The sequence below is a fragment of the Haliotis rufescens genome, unplaced genomic scaffold (genome assembly GCF_023055435.1).
Source record: "Haliotis rufescens isolate VD_foot unplaced genomic scaffold, xgHalRufe1.0.p SCAF_11, whole genome shotgun sequence".
In the NCBI taxonomy this organism is placed as follows: Eukaryota; Metazoa; Mollusca; class Gastropoda; order Lepetellida; family Haliotidae; genus Haliotis; species Haliotis rufescens.
Genome location: NW_025963791.1, coordinates 19,644,641 through 19,662,648, shown reverse-complemented (window position 1 = coordinate 19,662,648; position 18,008 = coordinate 19,644,641). Strand labels below are relative to the sequence as shown.

General features: G+C 43.4%; 1 protein-coding gene across 3 annotated transcripts in view; it reads right to left on the bottom strand.

Annotated features, from left to right (window-relative positions):
- LOC124137253 (atrial natriuretic peptide-converting enzyme-like) overlaps positions 1 to 18,008 on the bottom strand; it is a 205,531-nt gene that overhangs the window by 73,670 nt on the left and 113,853 nt on the right. For all 3 annotated transcript variants that reach the window (XM_048392392.1, XM_048392391.1, XM_048392390.1), the window contains exon 2: positions 17,162 to 17,426. In XM_048392392.1, the coding sequence (XP_048248349.1) occupies positions 17,162 to 17,426 (265 nt within the window). The remainder of the gene's footprint in view (positions 1 to 17,161; positions 17,427 to 18,008) is intronic.

Sequence of the window (18,008 nt, the reverse complement as noted above, 5' to 3'; positions counted from 1 at the left end):
TGTTCAGGTGCTCGACATAACATATATTCAATGTAAACCGTGCTGTTGTGTGTTAAGACATTCCAAGTGTTCAGGTGCTCGACATTACATATATTCAATGTAAACCTTGCTATTGTGTGTTTAAGATATCCCAAGTGTTCAGATGCTCGACATTACATATATTCAATGTAAACCTTGCTGTTGTGTGTTTAAGATATCCCAAGTGTTCAGGTGCCCGTCATTACATATATTCAATGTAAACCTTGCTATTGTGTGTTTAAGATATCCCAAGTGTTCAGATGCTCGACATTACATATATTCAATGTAAACCTTGCTGTTGAGTGTTTAAGATATCCCAAGTGTTCAGGTACTCGACATAACATATATTCAATGTAAGCCTTGCTGTTGTGTGTTTAAATATCCCAAGTGTTCAGGTGCTCGACATTACATATATTCAATGTAAGTGTTGCTGATGTAGATTGTAATTATTGTTCTCAGGGAACCTAGATTTCATGGATATATTAAGCCTGTTTCCACCCCGTTGTTTAAAGTATGTTCAAGTATTTTACATGCTCTTTCTACGACGATGTTTTCTCAAAAGCTATTTGCTCAAGGTAAGGCCCCAGTTTTAAAAGGTTTGGGGGGTGGGGGGGGGGGGGGGGGGGGGGGGGTGGGGGGGCAAATTTGATGCATCAGTGTCCGATGTCCGATGTCCGATGTCCGATGCAATTCCCTATTTTGATTTGTACCGTAAGTTCCCGTGTTTTTTTCGAGTGAACAATTAACTTACATTTGCAAGTGTTTGCAGGGTGGGGTAGGATACGCTCACCTTTTCACGAATTTTATTGACTCGTAAACACATGCTCATGATAAAGTCGGAATCGATTCTGTTTTTAACAGAGATTCCTCATGAATATGAAAAGGGATCTGTCGCTTTATTTACCCAAGATGACGGATGTAGTGGTTCTAGGTACACACCTTGCATTAACTGTACCTACAGTAGGGTGCAGTGGCTATAGAGCAGAATGACATTCTTTACAAACACATGGCGTCATCACTGATTTAGCGTGATCCATTCATACAATTTTCCCCGCTATTTAGCCTTTTACGCCAAGTGAAAACTGTTTCGTCGCATAATCGAGACTGGTTGTTCTCTTACATTGATCTTTTCTTAGTACCACGTGGTTTTAAGTGTCTAGCCTTCATAAAAACAGCCAAACTGATACAGGAATTAGGCTGACAGATGTTTTAAGGAGAGCAACTTACACATACGATTGTCTGTTACCAAAACAATATAATCATAAAAGTAGATTAATCGAAAGTACATTATTCCAGCTGGTAATAAGGGTGTAGTGTCTGTAGGTAATGTATGATGATTTTGTTGTTGAAATAAAATATTCGACACTGCCGTTTTATATTTACGAAATGCAAGCACTGGAGTTGTCGGTTATTACAATAAGCCCGTCTGTTCTGTGAAGGGGAAAGATGGTTGAGAATTGGACCATGAATAAGTGATGTTGTCTCACCTTTAGTGAGACGTGACATGGTACTTTGCACTTCCAGAGGAAACAAAATCTGCTCCTCACATCGGCATCCATCAATTATGCACTGATACGGGGAGGCAGTAATATTCAGATGCATTACTCAGGCACTCACATCCGGGATTTTTGTATAACAATGTACAATAGTGCATTCTTTTTCATTCATTGTGATTTTTGTAATGAAATAGAAAACTGATGTACCAGAACTATATTTGTCCGATACTTGTTTGAGTTACATACATATACTTCGGAAAATGATATCAACACAAGTATATCGGAAATCATTCAATTTGATAACGAAATGATGATGATTTAGGTGACGAAAACATAAATAGAACTGAGTATGTTACTATAATTGAGTAAGTGAGTGAGTGAGTTTGGTTTTACGCCGCTTTTAGCAATATTCCAGCAATATCACAATAGACACCAGAAATGGGCTTCACACATTGTACCCATGTCGGGAATCAAACCCGGGTCTTCGGCGTGACGAGCGAACGCTTTAACCACTAGGCTACCCGACTGCCCCTACACAACTCTAGAAGACGTGTATGTATGTAAACGACATGGCTCTGCACTATCAAACCTTCTCCTTACAGCAACACAATTACAAACAGACATCAGAATTTGAAAATTTGCTGAACCTATTTCCTTGATCATGATTCATTGAAAAGATCGAAGGAAAATAATATTCTACTCTACAAACCAGTTGGAGCGGCGATGGGGAAGCCCAGTGGTTAAAACGTTCGGTCTTCATGGACAAATCTTAGGTTCGAATCCAAAATTGAGATAATGTTTGTATCCTACCATTCATTTATTCATCTCGACAACAGCAAGTGCTAATATTGGTTATAATAACACTCTTAACTTCCAATGCATACAACGCTACATGGATCCCGGGTGTTAACACTGTACTGAACGAATATGCTACAGGCACTATATCGATTGACATGGGACGAGGTTTATGCCATGTGCATGTCAGTTGTCAGTAAACAACACAGATTCCTAACTGAGTTCAACAGGACTTGCATGTTTTTGTGGGATTTTAGCGTGTACCAAGTCGAAGATAGTACTTCGCCTGTTCCGGCAAATCACGGCGTGGACACTGATAGTGTACTTCAGCATTGTACGGATGATGGGAATCGATCCCAGGGTCTCGGTTATGATGCTTCAACATCCAGGTTACCCGAATCGACCCAACACGTGTCAGGGGATATATTAATATTTTTCAGCTTTTAAAATGAAAAAAGTTGTCTTTTGATAAAACGTTTGCCTTTAGTATTCTCACGTATGCAAGACAATTCGATGAAAAATTTACCACTTGGTAGTAGCCTTAGCACTTTCTGTTAGTCTGTGAGTGAGTGAGTGAGTGAGTATGGTTTTACGCCGTTTTTAGCAATATTCCAGCAATATTACGGCGGGGGACACCAGAAATGGGCTTCACACATTGTACCCATGTCGGGAATCGAACCCGGGTCTTCGGCGTAACGAGCGAACGCTTTAACCGCTACCCGACCGACCCTATTAGTCTGCGTATACAGATAATGCGTACTAATCCAGTCCATATTAAGTGAATATAACACTCCTCAAACTTCTTTCAAATTTTTACTGTGTCAAATAAATGTGCATATTTAATTTACTTTGATTGACACAAGGATGAAACTTAGCATGGTGATAGTCACATGTTATGTAGACATACTGACAATACTGATTATACTGATTATCCCTCCACAAGACACGTACGTCCACGAGGGGGCGTTCCTATCAGTACCTGGTTTGACCACCGTGTGCTGTTACCACAGCTCTATACCTCCTTGACAGAGACTGAATAAGTCTAGGGATACTGTCCTGTAAAATCACCCCCAATTCTTCCTGCATCGCGTTGGCCAGTTGTGTGTGGCGTATGTTGGCGTTGACGTACACGTCTATCGAGTCCATCCGACATATGCTCTATCGGGTTCAGATCTTGAGATCTGGAAGGTCATGGCAAGACATTGACGATTGAAGTAGAAAGGAAGTCAGTGACACACACGAGCTGTGTGTGGTTTAGCGCTGTCATGACAATCTCTCGGGAGAGAGACGCACTGTCGAACGCAAAACGTTTATTTCAACGTCGGTAGACACGATGTCTTCCATCTCGGTGTTGGAGAAGAAATCGTGATTCATCACTGAGCCAGACTCGCCTCCAGTTTCGGAGACTCCATGCCTTCACGCTGTTGCTCCGTGATATACGTTGTTCTCGATGCAAAAGGGATAAATACCGGATTTCTGGGTCAAATTACGACATAACGCAGACGATTCCTAATTGTTTGTTCCGATACCCTCCCCAAACCAGGCACATGCAGTCGCAGTGGCAGTAGCATGTCGATGACGTTGGTGAAAGTTCCGGAAGTAGCGACCTTGTGCAGGGGTGGTGACTCTTGGTCTACCTCTCCTCGAACGAGCTTGGGTTGAATTGAGGTGGGAATACCGATCCCATAAACGAGAACCAGGTAATGATGTTCTGGTGTACGTTAAAATGACGAGCATATGCAGACTGGAACTCCTATTGTGATGTTGCGATTGGCAGCATTCAGTCGCGGAATTTTCCCACTTCCAATTAATCGACAAACGTATGACAAAATGTTGACTGACGTTTGACCTTTTTCAGTCATTGTCACTGCACATGATTGTCACAACTTGCGCGTGCATTCTGCTTTTAATTTTCTTTCCATGGCATTTTCGTTAAAATTTCTAAAAATAGTTGTATGAAGCTACAAAGGTTTATAACGGTTGCGTTTGTGCACTACACCAGTTAACGAACATGTGACTAACATCGTTCAATCAAAAATATTGCATTTGTATTGGATGTTTCATGAAAAAACAAAATCAACAGTCTCATTATCTTCTATGCGTTTCATTTTTTGAAGATTGTACTAATCTGGTATTTCTTATTTGATTGACATTGACCTTATGCCCTGATAACTGAGACTTTGTGATGCCCATGATGTAGTCGGAGTTGTACAATAGACTCTGCTTTTAGCAGAGATTTCTTGTGGTTGTGGGGATAGTTTTTGTCGCTTTTATTTATTATTAAAGATTTTCTTCTCATTACTATATTTGCCGAAGCGCTGCAAAAGCTCTTCTCTAATTGAGGCTGTCGTCCATTTGACGTTGTAATATCTTCAATGAATTTAGTGATTTGTTGCCAAGTCAATTCACTTTCTGGGTCAAACAAGCATACGCACTTTGGAAATAGTTAAAGGCAGCTTTATAATTATAAGTCAAAATTCAACATTTGCCTTAAAGTTTAATGGTAATATCTAATGGCATGCCTTTAATTATGAAAGTCAAAATTCTTTGAACGTATACTGTTATCTTTTTTAAATGTAACTGGAACTATGATCTGGATGACAAGCCACCAGGAAGGAACTAGAGTCCTGGGAACCTCTTATCATACATGTGATACGTCAAACCTAATAATCAGTTTTTTTACGAAGGAGAAGGTAGGATGTTACGTAACAGCAAACTTTGTAATAATGGTACGAAAATCCTCAGACATTTTCAAAGGGTTTAAAACTAGCCTTTTTCATTCTTAAACATGCAAGTGTTTTACACCTGGTACGTTCAAGTACAGGAGGATGGCTGGAATGAGCGGAAAGGGCTGGTTATGAACTGATGAAGATGATTTTCTCTTAAATACTACACCATGAGATCTGACTTGGTTGTGGTTCAGGGAAATTTGACAGCAAATCGCTACGTGAATCAAATTCTTCAACTTCACCTTCTTCCAATCATTGACCGCCAGAGGGAGCTGTTTCAACAGGACAACGATCCACCGCAGACAGCTCGTGTCACGGTAGACTACCTCCATACTGCCAACATCAACGTCTTGCCCTGGCCGTCGAGATCTCCGGATCTCAAGCCAATTAAACACCTCTGGGATGATCTCGATCGACGTGTACGTCAACGTCAGAACATGCCACAGACACCCCCACAACTTGCCAACGCGTTATAAGCAGTATGGTGCAGAATTCCGCAGGACAGAATTCGTACACTTATCCAGTCAGTGCCGAAGAGATGCAGAACCGCGATTGCTGCCCGGGGCGGGCCCACGAGATACTGAGTCCAGCGCAACTTTGTGGCCTTATGTGACATGACAATGAACAGTATTCAATGCCTTTGTACAACGACAACATGTGACTGTCGAGCTCCAAAATTTCATATTTGTATCTATAATATTAAATTAAATATATTGACTTTATGAGGTACAATAACTTTACTAAAAATCTACCTGTCCGTTTCTTTTTTGAAGAATATATATATATATATATATATATATATATATATATATATATATATATATATATATATATATATATATATATATATATATATATATATATATATGCAGTTTGTAGTTTAAGGGGAAGGGAAGATGTAGGTTGGAGGGAAGCATAGCACAATCACCAGCATTAGTATACAACTTCTGTGTGTATCCAGGCCACAGTTTCTTGCGCCTGTGGGTAAGCCTATTTCTACACAACCCTGCAACGGCGGCAGCACTCCAGAGTATACAGGTTACATCCGTGCTGGTGACAGCTGTCAGGAGACATCTACTTTGGTGTCAGAAATAGTAACTGAAAATGCATACTTTCTGAATAAACCGAAAATTATGCTTAATGAATATCAAACCCGCTCCAATACAGGCCTTGTTTAAATACAACGAAACGTAGATAGATAATTTGAATCATTCATCCGGAGTGGGGTGCTGGATGGATCTGTGACTGGAGTACTGGCCACTTGTCATGGTTGGTGTACACGAACAGCGCATTAAACCAAACTCAAGGAATATATTGAATTATTGATTATCGAGATGATATGTGACTATGATTTTTAGTCACGGCATGTTCTTCCGGCAGGGCAGGATATGCTGACTAATCTCGGAAACAAACTAGGTCAGGGTTGCCGTGGATGTTATTTCTATATGGTGCCATCTCAGGGCAATTGAAGGCATGCTAAGAATGAGCGGGTTAATAGAGGTTTAGGACAGATTTGTGACCTCTAAGATCCACGAACAGAAATGTGTTGTAAGTAGGAATAGGCATGGAGCTGTATTGGACGGGTACGGTGATACACTCACTCAGCCAGGTGAAGCGACTGCGGTCAAAGACCTACCTTACGTCTTCCAACACTGTGATCCTGGAAGGGGTCGCAGTTGTGTTTGTCTGTTTGTTGTTTAACGCCGCACTCAGCAATATTACAGCTACATTACGGCGGTCTGTAAAAATCGAGTCTGGACCAGACAATCCAGTAATTAATATCATGATCATCGATCTACGCAATTGGGATACGATGACATGCATCAACCAAGTCAGCGAGGTTGACCACCCGATCCCGTTGGTCGCCTCTTACGACAAGCATAGTCGCCTTTTACGGCAAGCATGGATAGCTGAAGACCTACCTATTCTTCCCCGGATCTTCACCGGTCTGTGAGAGAGCTGGACAGGAACAGCACTGCCCCTTTATCACGGCTTGTCATATAAATATGGGTGGATATGTCAAATATACTCAGGCCATAAACAAGTTAATAAAACCCACAATTGAAACACTCAGCCAACATACCCTCTCAGCGGTAACGGGTGTCAGAAAAGAAATTCATGGAATTTGAATAAACACGTTTTTCGAAAATGAAAAGGCATCCAATATACCAGGTATGTACACAGCCTCTGATATGTCATTACAGAGTTCTTTCATTATATGTTTCCCAGTGCACATGAATACACTTCATCAGTAAAAACCCTGATTTCTCACGAGTGTCAGAAAAAGACTTGGACAAAACCTGAGTTTCATCGTTTATATCAAAATGAAAGGATCCTGAACATTCCTGTCTCTGTGTGGTATGTCAGATAAATTTTGTTCCGATATGAGTGGTTTACGTCAGCATATGAGGCTCTTGCGGAGTTGAAAGGAGGCTCAAAATATACTCGCAGCCAGCGTTGTTAAATGTGCAGGTCAGGTTAGGATCAACAGTTTCTGATTTGTCCTTAATTGACAAGTCAGCTTAGCGTGACCTTATCTGATTCTTGAAGCTCAGGTTTGATGTGGCGGTCGAACCGAAGAATAAAAATACACACTGAGAAGGAGTAACTGAGACAAACGGGGCCGCTCATTGATCAATTCAATTGAATCTGTTCATTCATTATCGGAGAGAAACGATCCCAATGATAAACAAGCATTTGCCTGATGCCTGGAAGTTTCATGTCAGCTGTTCTCTCGGGTCAGCTTGTCTTGGGATCCTGAGTCTTATTATTTCCATGGCTACACTGGGGATGTTGACAACCGGTCACGTAATCTGTCCACCGTAGGGAGCCCAAGGAAGCTGTCCACCATAGGGAGCCCGAGTAAGCTGTCAACCGTAGGGAGCCCGAGTAAGCTGTCCACCGTAGGGAGCCCGAGTAAGCTGTCCACCATAGGGAGCCCAAGTATGCTGTCCACCGTAGGGAGCCCGAGTAAGCTGTCCACCATAGGGAGCCCGAGTAAGCTGTCCACCGTAGGGAGCCCGAGTAATCTGTCCACCATAGGGAGCCCGAGTAAGCTGTCCACCATAGGGAGCCCGAGTAAGTTGTCCACCGTAGGGAGCCCGAGTAAGCTGTCCACCATAGGGAGCCCGAGTAAGCTGTCCACCGTAGGGAGCCCGAGTAAGCTGTCGACCGTAGGGAGCCCGAGTAAGTTGTCCACCGTAGGGAGCCCGAGTAAGCTGTCCACCATAGGGAGCCCGAGAAAGTTGTCCAGCGGAGGGAGCCCGAGTAAGTTGTCCAGCGGAGGGAGCCCGAGTAAGTTGTCCACAATAGGGAGCCCGAGTAAGCTGTCAACCGTAGGGAGCCCGAGTAAGCTGTCCACCATAGGGAGCCCGAGTAAGTTGTCCAGCGGAGGGAGCCCGAGTAAGTTGTCCACCGTAGGCTGCGCGAGTAAGCTGTCGAACCATAGGGAGCCCGAGTAAGTTGTCCAGCGGAGGGAGTCCGAGTAAGCTGGCCACTTGCTGGACTCCGAGTAAGCTTGCCACCGTAAGGACTCCGAGTAAGCTGGCCACCGTATGAACTCCGAGTAAGCTGGCCACCGTATGAACTCCGAGTAAGCTGGCCACCGTATGAACTCCGAGTAAGCTGGCCACCGTAAGGACTCCGAGTAAGCTGGCCACCGTATGAACTCCGAGTAAGCTCGCCACCGTATGGACTCCCAGTAAGCTGGTCATGGTATGGACTCCGAGTACACTGTCCACCGTATGGACTCCGAGTAAGCTGGCCACCGTAAGGACTCCGAATAAGCTGGCCACCGTATGGACTCCGAGTAAGCTGGCCACCGTAAGGACTCCGAGTAAGCTGGCCACCGTATGGACTCCCAGTAAGCTGGCCACCGTATGGACTCCCAGTAAGCTCGCCACCGTATGGACTCCCAGTAAGCTGGCCACCGTATGAACTCCGAGTAAGCTGGCCACCGTATGAACTCCGAGTAAGCTGGCCACCGTATGAACTCCGAGTAAGCTGGCAACCGTATGGACTCCGAGGAAGCTGGCTACCGTAAGGACTCCGAGTAAGCTGGCCACCGTATGAACTCCGAGTAAAGTGACCACATACAGCATCATGCTGATGAAAGTTTTATTACACATATAAGCGCAAGAGGAGGAGGATGTGTTGTGAAAATAAAGGAACTACTTAACCACAACAGCGTAAAAGTGTTTTATTTTGGAGAACAATAAAAGCAAACAAATTTTCTGTAAGCAAATGGTCAGTAATGAAATCAACATGGCGTCCTGTCCTGCGACTTGTATCATTTTGACATACGTACCATCTGGAATAATGATACAACTCTCGACGCAGATGTGGATAAACGAGTGAGTACGATTTTAAATGGCTTTAAGCAATACTCCCTCTATATCTCACCAGAATTTCGCACCACGGGGTGTATTATTGTGGGAGATCGAACACAGATCGAACGCTTTAACCACTAGCAATATACATCTCCCCCGATACGACTGAAGGATAGCTACACCATGGGGCATCACTTGAATCACGTGACATCACATTGTTCATGACGTAATCAGCGACTGTGACAGAAACCTGGACACTCACTGATACTACGTAACTGGCAGACATTAAATATAAGCAACAGACTTTGTAACTTGCTCACTCCGTCAATATATTGCACAGTTCATCTTGTGATATCAGAAATCACAGATTCGATGAAATATAAATCAAAGATGTTGAAAATCCTCGCTATAATACACCTGACATCGAAGTAAACGGAAAACTTGCTCACTTGTCAACTTTCGAGTTGACTTTCGAAATGATTTCTGGACCATCAGAACTACTCGTTTACTAATGTCAGCTACCCGGCAATGTTGAAAATAACCTGTCAATGTTGTTTTTTCAAAAGCACCTGTACGTGTGTGATCATCTTAGAGTACCGTATAGACATCGGTGGGAAATGAAATGACTAGCGGACTGGAATAGACAGGGACGCACAGCCTACTCCGTGATGAATTACATACCAACAATAACTGTCTGACCATGTTTTTCTTGGTATTCATCATCAATCAAACGTACTCGAATAAATGCGATATGGATTCGAGAGGGGATGAAGAATTTTTTTCTATTTTTAACAGTCACAAATAAATCCCCATTGTTGACATGTTTCGCAGAAGAAAAGAGAAAAAGTAAGCAGAAAATATGATATTGATGGATTTGTACACAACGAACTGAAGGTCAATGGTGTACAACGGGACGGCTCAGCTCATTAAGTCCCGCACATCTAGCCATTGACATATGTTTTGTTTGTTTGTAGTTTAACGCCGCACTCAGCAATATTCCAGGTAAGTGACGGCGGGCTGTAAATAAGCGTGTCTGGACCAGACAATCCAGTCGTTGACACATGACAATCTCCTCACGCAACTGGGACACGATGACATGGATCAAGTCAGTGAGGCTATGCCCATTACCACAAAGCCATCTTAGCGCTACGATTGTCGAACCTCTATGTCAAAGTAGGGAATTTACGATCGTCTTAGTGCAGCGATCGCTTTGTTGAACGGGGCCTGACCACCCGACCGAGGTTAGTCGCCTCGTAAGAAATCGTCGGTTGTAGAAGACCAGTTCTAACCAGGGTCTTCACGAGACAACTGACACATTATCATTATCTCTGCGCACTCTGAATCAGGAGGGCCCTTGCATGGTATTAAATAAATAAGTATCAACTTTTGACCTGTTTGAAGTGCTATTCTGTTTGACACAATTGGAGTAAGATGTGGATCGTGCAGATGTCAGCCTATTCACACACGACAGTGACAATTAAAAAAAATCATAAACGGCAAATAATGAATAAAATACTAAACTGGCTCTTGTGCAATACCAATTTATGAAATTCGTGAATAGTCCTGGTATCTGACTCGCTTTCGCCCGTCAGATACTATTCACTAGTTTCATAAAACTGGTATTACATGGGACGTCATTTAGTATTCTATCAGAAGCAGCAATACCCACACACCGGTATATTTAGGAATTGACTTCCATATTATTGGCATTTATCATGGAGGTATAAACGTAAAATCCGATTTGCATACCAAGTAAATCGGCGTGGAGAAGCGGATTAACTCAAAGTGTGCACACCGGCTTTTACGGATCAATCCCATATAGCCGGTCAGGTAATCCGAAATAATTCGGATTTACTGTAGCACATGGATGTTTGGCCGGCCATGTCTGTTGTCGGGAAAGGGCTTTCTGTCAGCCTGTTATCAGTTACTATCACTGATCAAGTGAAGTGAATGTAGATCGTCAATTAAAATACTCGTACTTTTGAGTGAACACATTTTATACTGATAATAGGTTGATATATTTTGAGTGAGCGTATTTATTCAAAAGGCGGATAAGACAAGATGAATCATTAATCATAAAACTAACAATTGAATCGCTTTAAAAACTAAGCATTTAGTCTTCTATGTTGGTTGGTTGGTTTGTTGTTTAACGCCGCACTCAGCAATATTCCAGCTATATGACGGCGGTCTGTAAATAATCCAGTCTGGACCAGACAATCCAGTGATTGATATCATGAGCATCGATCCACACAGTTGGGATCGATGACATGCATCAACCAAGTCAGCGAGCCTGACCACCCGACCCAGTTAGTCGCCTCTTACGACAAGCATAGTCGCCTTTTACAACAAGCATGGGTTGCTGAAGACCTATTCTAACCCGGATCTTCGATGTCAATGTGGAGCAAGCAAAAGTATAATGTACTGAAAATAGTTAGGGATCGTGAATATGTTTGAGGATTTTTTTTTGCCATCAGCTGCTCATTCGAATTTGGTCATCTGTACAACTGTACACAACGTCTACCTTGCTCCCAGACAGATATCTACTTGATATGTTACAGTATAATTCTCACTAAACACCCGATATACACCTACACCGCTCAAAACTCGCTCAATTATTGCCATGCTAAAAATGAAATTGTCAAGTCTTTTTTTTTGAAGAATTTTTGCAGTGCCTTTTAATCTAACACAGGACTCGCGGACAGCTACGTTGAGATCAGAGAGAGCATACGAGCTCTTCATTTTGTACGTGGCATTATAAACTTTGGGTGAGGTGAGGTGAAATGGGGTTTAAGGTCGCGTCCAAGGTTATTGCACTTATATAGCGACGAGCATGCACGTGTGTGTTTGTGTGGCTGCTTGTACACGTCCAGACTGATGCCGATTTATAGTGCTAGCCCTATGAGATACCATGCCGCAGTTTAACATGAATACCCCACTCAGACACAGTAAACCGACTCCGAGTCGACCAGTCCTTGTTTTAGCCTCTAAATGCCGTGTGCCAGACAGGGTAACATGAAGTACCATCTTTTAACGTCTTTTGGTATGACGCGGCCGGGGATCGAACCCCGGACCTTCCGCTCTCCGGGCGGACGCTCTACCACTAGACCACAGAGGCTGCCATAAACGTTGGGAGCATCAACATAAACGTAACATCATATAGAAGAATCATCACGACATCCATCGCCGCGTCGACTAACGATCTTGAACTTCATTTGGAAATAAGTTTCCCCTTTGACAAGTCATTGAAATGTCGACCTCATTATAAGCCAATGACACCCCGCGTTATGTAGCTTTGGTTGTTCAGTAAGTGGCGTTGTTTAACGGTAAAACTTACAACCATTTCATTCGTATGAAATCACATAGGGACCATGACATGATCCGATCCGATCCGAAAGTCCATCGGGATCCCCCCGCCAACACATAGTTTGATATTATTAGATGTTACTCTTGAATGCAGATGTTTCCAGCCCGGTGGTATTTGTGGTAAGGCTATTCTGAACACTATTTAGAATATGGATCTTTTATCTTTTATAATCGATCTCGGACAAAACTGCGCCTATCCTGCTATGTCGCAGAAGAAGAGAAAACATGTCTAGGGTCGCGTCAGTTACGAATGTTGGCGTGAGAATATTTATTCAGTCAAAGATTTAAGACAAACGACCCTTGTGTCGAGGAGGAACCAAACATTATGTTTTAACCCGCATTGCCTTCAGGACAACCAGGCTATCCAGGAAGGACTTTTTGTTGAAAACCTGCAACAAAGGCACATGGCGTTCCTCTGTCTTCATGATCGGCGATTGCTGGTGTTACAAGGGTCGTAGGTACGCCACACAATCTACGTGGCTCCGTTGTAATGAATATGGAAGTGAAATGAACACAACACTGATGAAACGGGTCTTTGAAGATCAACTTCGGGACACATTTAGAGCCTTGTACAAATGTCACATTGCCGTCAGCGGCATGGCACCAATGGTGAAAGTGGTAGCTGAGGAGGCGACTGTAATACTGTGTTCACACAAGTGTACCGCATGACAACGTCAGAGTATGCAGGCGCGACTGGATTCAAAGCTAGACAAGCAATATTCACTCACTAATTCCTCGTGAAAAGGAAATTATTTGAACTTAGTCGCCAGTTCCCTCATTCTTGACCTTAAATCACAGCTATTGACAATATCAATTTTGTCCGACCATTTTATATATACATGATAGTGACAATAATACAAGCGCTGAGTTTAATGATGTCACTAAGCGTCAATACGCGGATCTAGAAACAAAGGAGTATAAGGGGATCGGTTGACTAAGTGTATTACTAACCATATCACCACACTATAACAATTGTCAATCAAATGAGTGAGTGAGTTTATCGCCGCTTTTAACAGTATTCCAGTTATATCACGGCGTGTCAGCTTAATGTGGGAGGAAAGCCCGAAGTGATGCAGGTCTCAGACGTTTACCACTTCGGTGAAACCCACGAGCACGGGTATGGTGTTAACAAACCTAGAAACGTAATCGGGGTGAACCGGGATTTGAACCCACACTCATAGGTGTGGCGTGCCCAAGGGACGCAACTCTGCACAGCGAATCGCGGCGCCTTAGACGACTGAGCCACCCGTGCCCCCGTCACAGAAATGAAGAATATCAATAAACATTTAAAATAGTTGTCATGATAATAGGAGTCTAATATTGTCAATTCAACTGTGGTATAAAAGAGACCGAATGAAGTATTCCAACACATTTTGAAGTATATCTGAAACCACTGTATGAAGTGTTTTTAGTAAAATCAAATGGCACGATATCGGATTCTTTCAGGGTAGGGATAGCTATCGATGTTCGTGAACGCTATTCTCAGAGTTGAGACCTTTGTAACAAATACTGAATGTATGGTCACATTGCTCTGAAGAAATGTACAATGCTCTGTGTATTTGACGACTGGCGCATCCCTGACTGGTTTCAACAGAGTAATGTAGATACGTGTTCTCGAAATGCACACAGGAACTGTTTTAAATCTAACAAATCAGGTTGATTTGGGGGTAGCCATGTGATTTAATCGTTCGCTCGAATTCTCAACTCATATCAGTGAATCTACAGAGTTTCGTAGTTTCGTTTCCTGACACGGCGTGAAATCGATGCTGACATTATCGACCACTGGTTTAAGCGGCTCCAGACAGATTAGACTTCCGGTCGCCGTGATATAACTGCAAGGTAAATCCTCATTTACTTACTAGCATCCGTTGCGAACATCCATGACTTAATCCCCGTATGTATTACGAAACGTGACTGCTCCTACTACTTAAGCATGCAAATAGAATGCATCCACTTTCAACCTATGCCCCGGATCCCGTGTACGTGCAATAGACGATGGCAGAACAGACCAGAAACAGACAACACGTTGGGCATGCCTACGTCAGCGCCTATTGTAATTACGAACTCTCTGATAACGTCCGGTATTGTGTTGACTAATTGCCGTATCCCTTAACATACATCAGGTTTGATTTAAAACAAATAACAGAAAGCGCGTGAAGTGCCTACTGTGTGAATCAATATGATGTGAGATCTCTGACGAGGTTTACGACGTAGAATCACGTCGCTGCACGGCACTCACGTCATCCAACAGAAACCATTAGACTAACAAACACAATTAAACACAGCAGCACAACATGCGAGTATTGACTTGGGTATTTTCGAGTTGAATATGTGAGCATGTGTTAAAAAACGCACCATAGGCCGTTCTCCTGGGTGCAAATCCGGGCGACGTTACATCACTGTATGATATAGGCACTGACTTTTTGAAGGCGCGAGATAAATGTATTTTTTTAAATGTTGCGTTTTTCATCTTTCGGTATCAGGGTCGTAGTGCGTGTTGGGATGCTGTACTTCAGAAGCTATCAGACTGGATAAGCGATGTTGGAGACGTTATGTGTGGAGGATGATGGCGTGAGGTCCGTCCATTCAGCAGACAGATATATCATCCCCGCGGCTATGGCAGAATTAACGCGATGGCCAAAATCCCCTTAAACCCATTGACTTCTTCTTCCGTGGTATAAGAGATTATCCATCCAGGAGTACATGCCGCATGTTCAGGGGAGCTGCCACAGCTTGGCGAACGGACAGCATAGTACGGACTGTGAGCACAGAACGGGCTGTGAGCATAGAGCGGACTGTTAGCATAGAACGGACTGTGAGCACAGAACGGGCTGTGAGCATAGAGCGGACTGTTAGCATAGAACGGAGAGTTAGTACAGAACGGACTATGAGCATAGAACGGACTGTGAGCATAGAACAGACTGTTAGCATAGAACGGAGAGTTGGTACAGAACGGGCCGTGAGCATAGAGCGGACTGTTAGCATAGAACGGAGAGTTGGTACAGAACGGACTATGATCATAGAACGGACTGTGAGCATAGAGCGGACTGTTAGCATAGAACGGAGAGTTGGTACAGAACGGGCTGTGAGCATAGAGCGGACTGTTAGCATAGAGCGGACTGTTAGCATAGAACGGAGAGTTGGTACAGAACGGGCTGTGAGCATAGAACGGACTGTGAGCATAGAGCGGACTGTTAGCATAGAACGGAGAGTTGGTACAGAACGGGCTGTGAGCATAGAGCGGACTGTGAGCATAGAACGGAGAGTTGGTACAGAACGGGCTGTGAGCATAGAGCGGACTGTTAGCATAGAACGGAGAGTTGGTACAGAACGGGCTGTGAGCATAGAGCGGACTGTTAGCATAGAACGGAGTGTTGGTACAGAACGGACTTTGAGCATAGAGCGGACTGTGAGCATAGAACGGACTCTGACCATATATAGTGAGTTTATGTTGAGGATATCTGTTGCGTTTTGTTTTTTCCCTGAAGCAAGAGCCATGTTGAAAAGGCTCCAGTTGTGGTCCAACCATGGCAGAGTAATGATATCATGTAAATATAAATAACACTTCCGTTAATAATTACAATAATTACACCTGTTTATCTTAAACAGAAATACTTTAGTTAAAAAACAGTCGAATTCTAAAATTGACCAAGATGGGTTTTAAGCCAAAGGCTAATCCTAAACGATTTTTATCTCAATTTGACTTCTCTTGGAAATTAGATTATACATAATAGCCAGTCCATATCAAACGGGATTTACATTATACAAGATAATGACTAGTTGACAGGTATCGACAGATTCTCCAGCATGGACTTTTTTTCTCTATTCTGAAATATAAATCAGCCAGACAGGCACTTTCGTTTCCTACACTAAAAGACTACTATAAAGGCCTTGAACATGATACACACACCCGCAAGTCCGGGTCGCATGTCTTCCTTGGCTCATGGCACATTGGAATAACTTTAAGAGAGCCTTTTAAGGGGTAGGGTATTGTACTAGAGAGCAGTTTCCACCAAGCACGAATGACAGTGATGAATAAAAAAGCTACTTCTTAAACTACGTTTGTTTTCACTGTCAACTTTATACGTTCTTCTTTTGTTGCTCACAGAAAGGGACATAAAATTACCTAATTCCGGTTTAGAACCCTTAGGCGTGCCCTAGTATATATACCGGAAGCGGAAGTTCTACGGTGATAAAATGTCGTATCAGAAGGTGTTTGGGACTGTGTTTTTCTACCTTTTGTTTGTTTTTTGCGTTTTCTTTGTGTTTTTCTCTTTGGTTATACGTTTGGAGAAAAGTTTGGGGCTGGGGGTTCCTTTAGTTTTAAATTTTTTTTTGAAAACCCTTAAGGTAGAAAAACGTGTTTCGTAAAGGATCTGTGATGTAATATGTACAATATTGTGTAATGTGCACAAAACGAAAATGTACTCACTGAGGAAATGGACAAGCAGCCCAACGACGACAGCGACGATGGCGACAGCGAGGATGACGAAGGCGATAATCCATATGTGACGTCGTCGGCTAGATTTGGGTGATTTGAAGGTGATCTGTTCGTGAGGCTGAGGAGGTCGGCAGTGCATATAGTCCTTGGCACGTGCAGCCTGAGCCTTCTGGTCCGCGGCGGAGGGGGGTGGGGTCTTGTTACCCCTGCACCCCTTTCCATCGTTCTCCTCAAACAGTGGGTTGTCGTAACAGGCCTGAAGTAGAGTAACATGTTCATCACCCGAGCGCCTATGAAGCACCTTTAAGGGAATATCCCGTATAAAGTGAGCCGCCATTCCTGGCAGATGGGGCATGAAGCCGCCTGGGAAACAGTTTTAGACCTAGTTTGAAAAATTCCACAAGCTATATTCCAGTAAAGATCATTCCTCACACCTTTTGGAAAATTAACACCAATCAGCCCACGAACTAACGCGCCTCGGCGTTCTGAAGACTTCTCCTAAGAAATATTGACTAAGATCCAACGTCTAACAAGTCAAACAGAGCAGACGACACACCGCCGCGTCGCCAGGTGGCAGCGAACGTTCCGTCACTGAAGTATCGTCAAGCACGACTGACTACTGTCTCTCTCTCTCTCACACTCTCTCTCTCACACACACACTCTCTCCCACCCGCTGACGTTGGCAGGTGCGCGTGACGCCCCGTGGGACTGAGCGTGTGTCTCTGAGACGAGAGCCTAGGTAGAGGGTGTTACGGGCGGGAGTGAGGGCGGGAACAGCACGGTGAGATAGAAGACAGGCTGGCAGTCGATCGGGATTGTCGTTTTCCCCCTCTCTCTC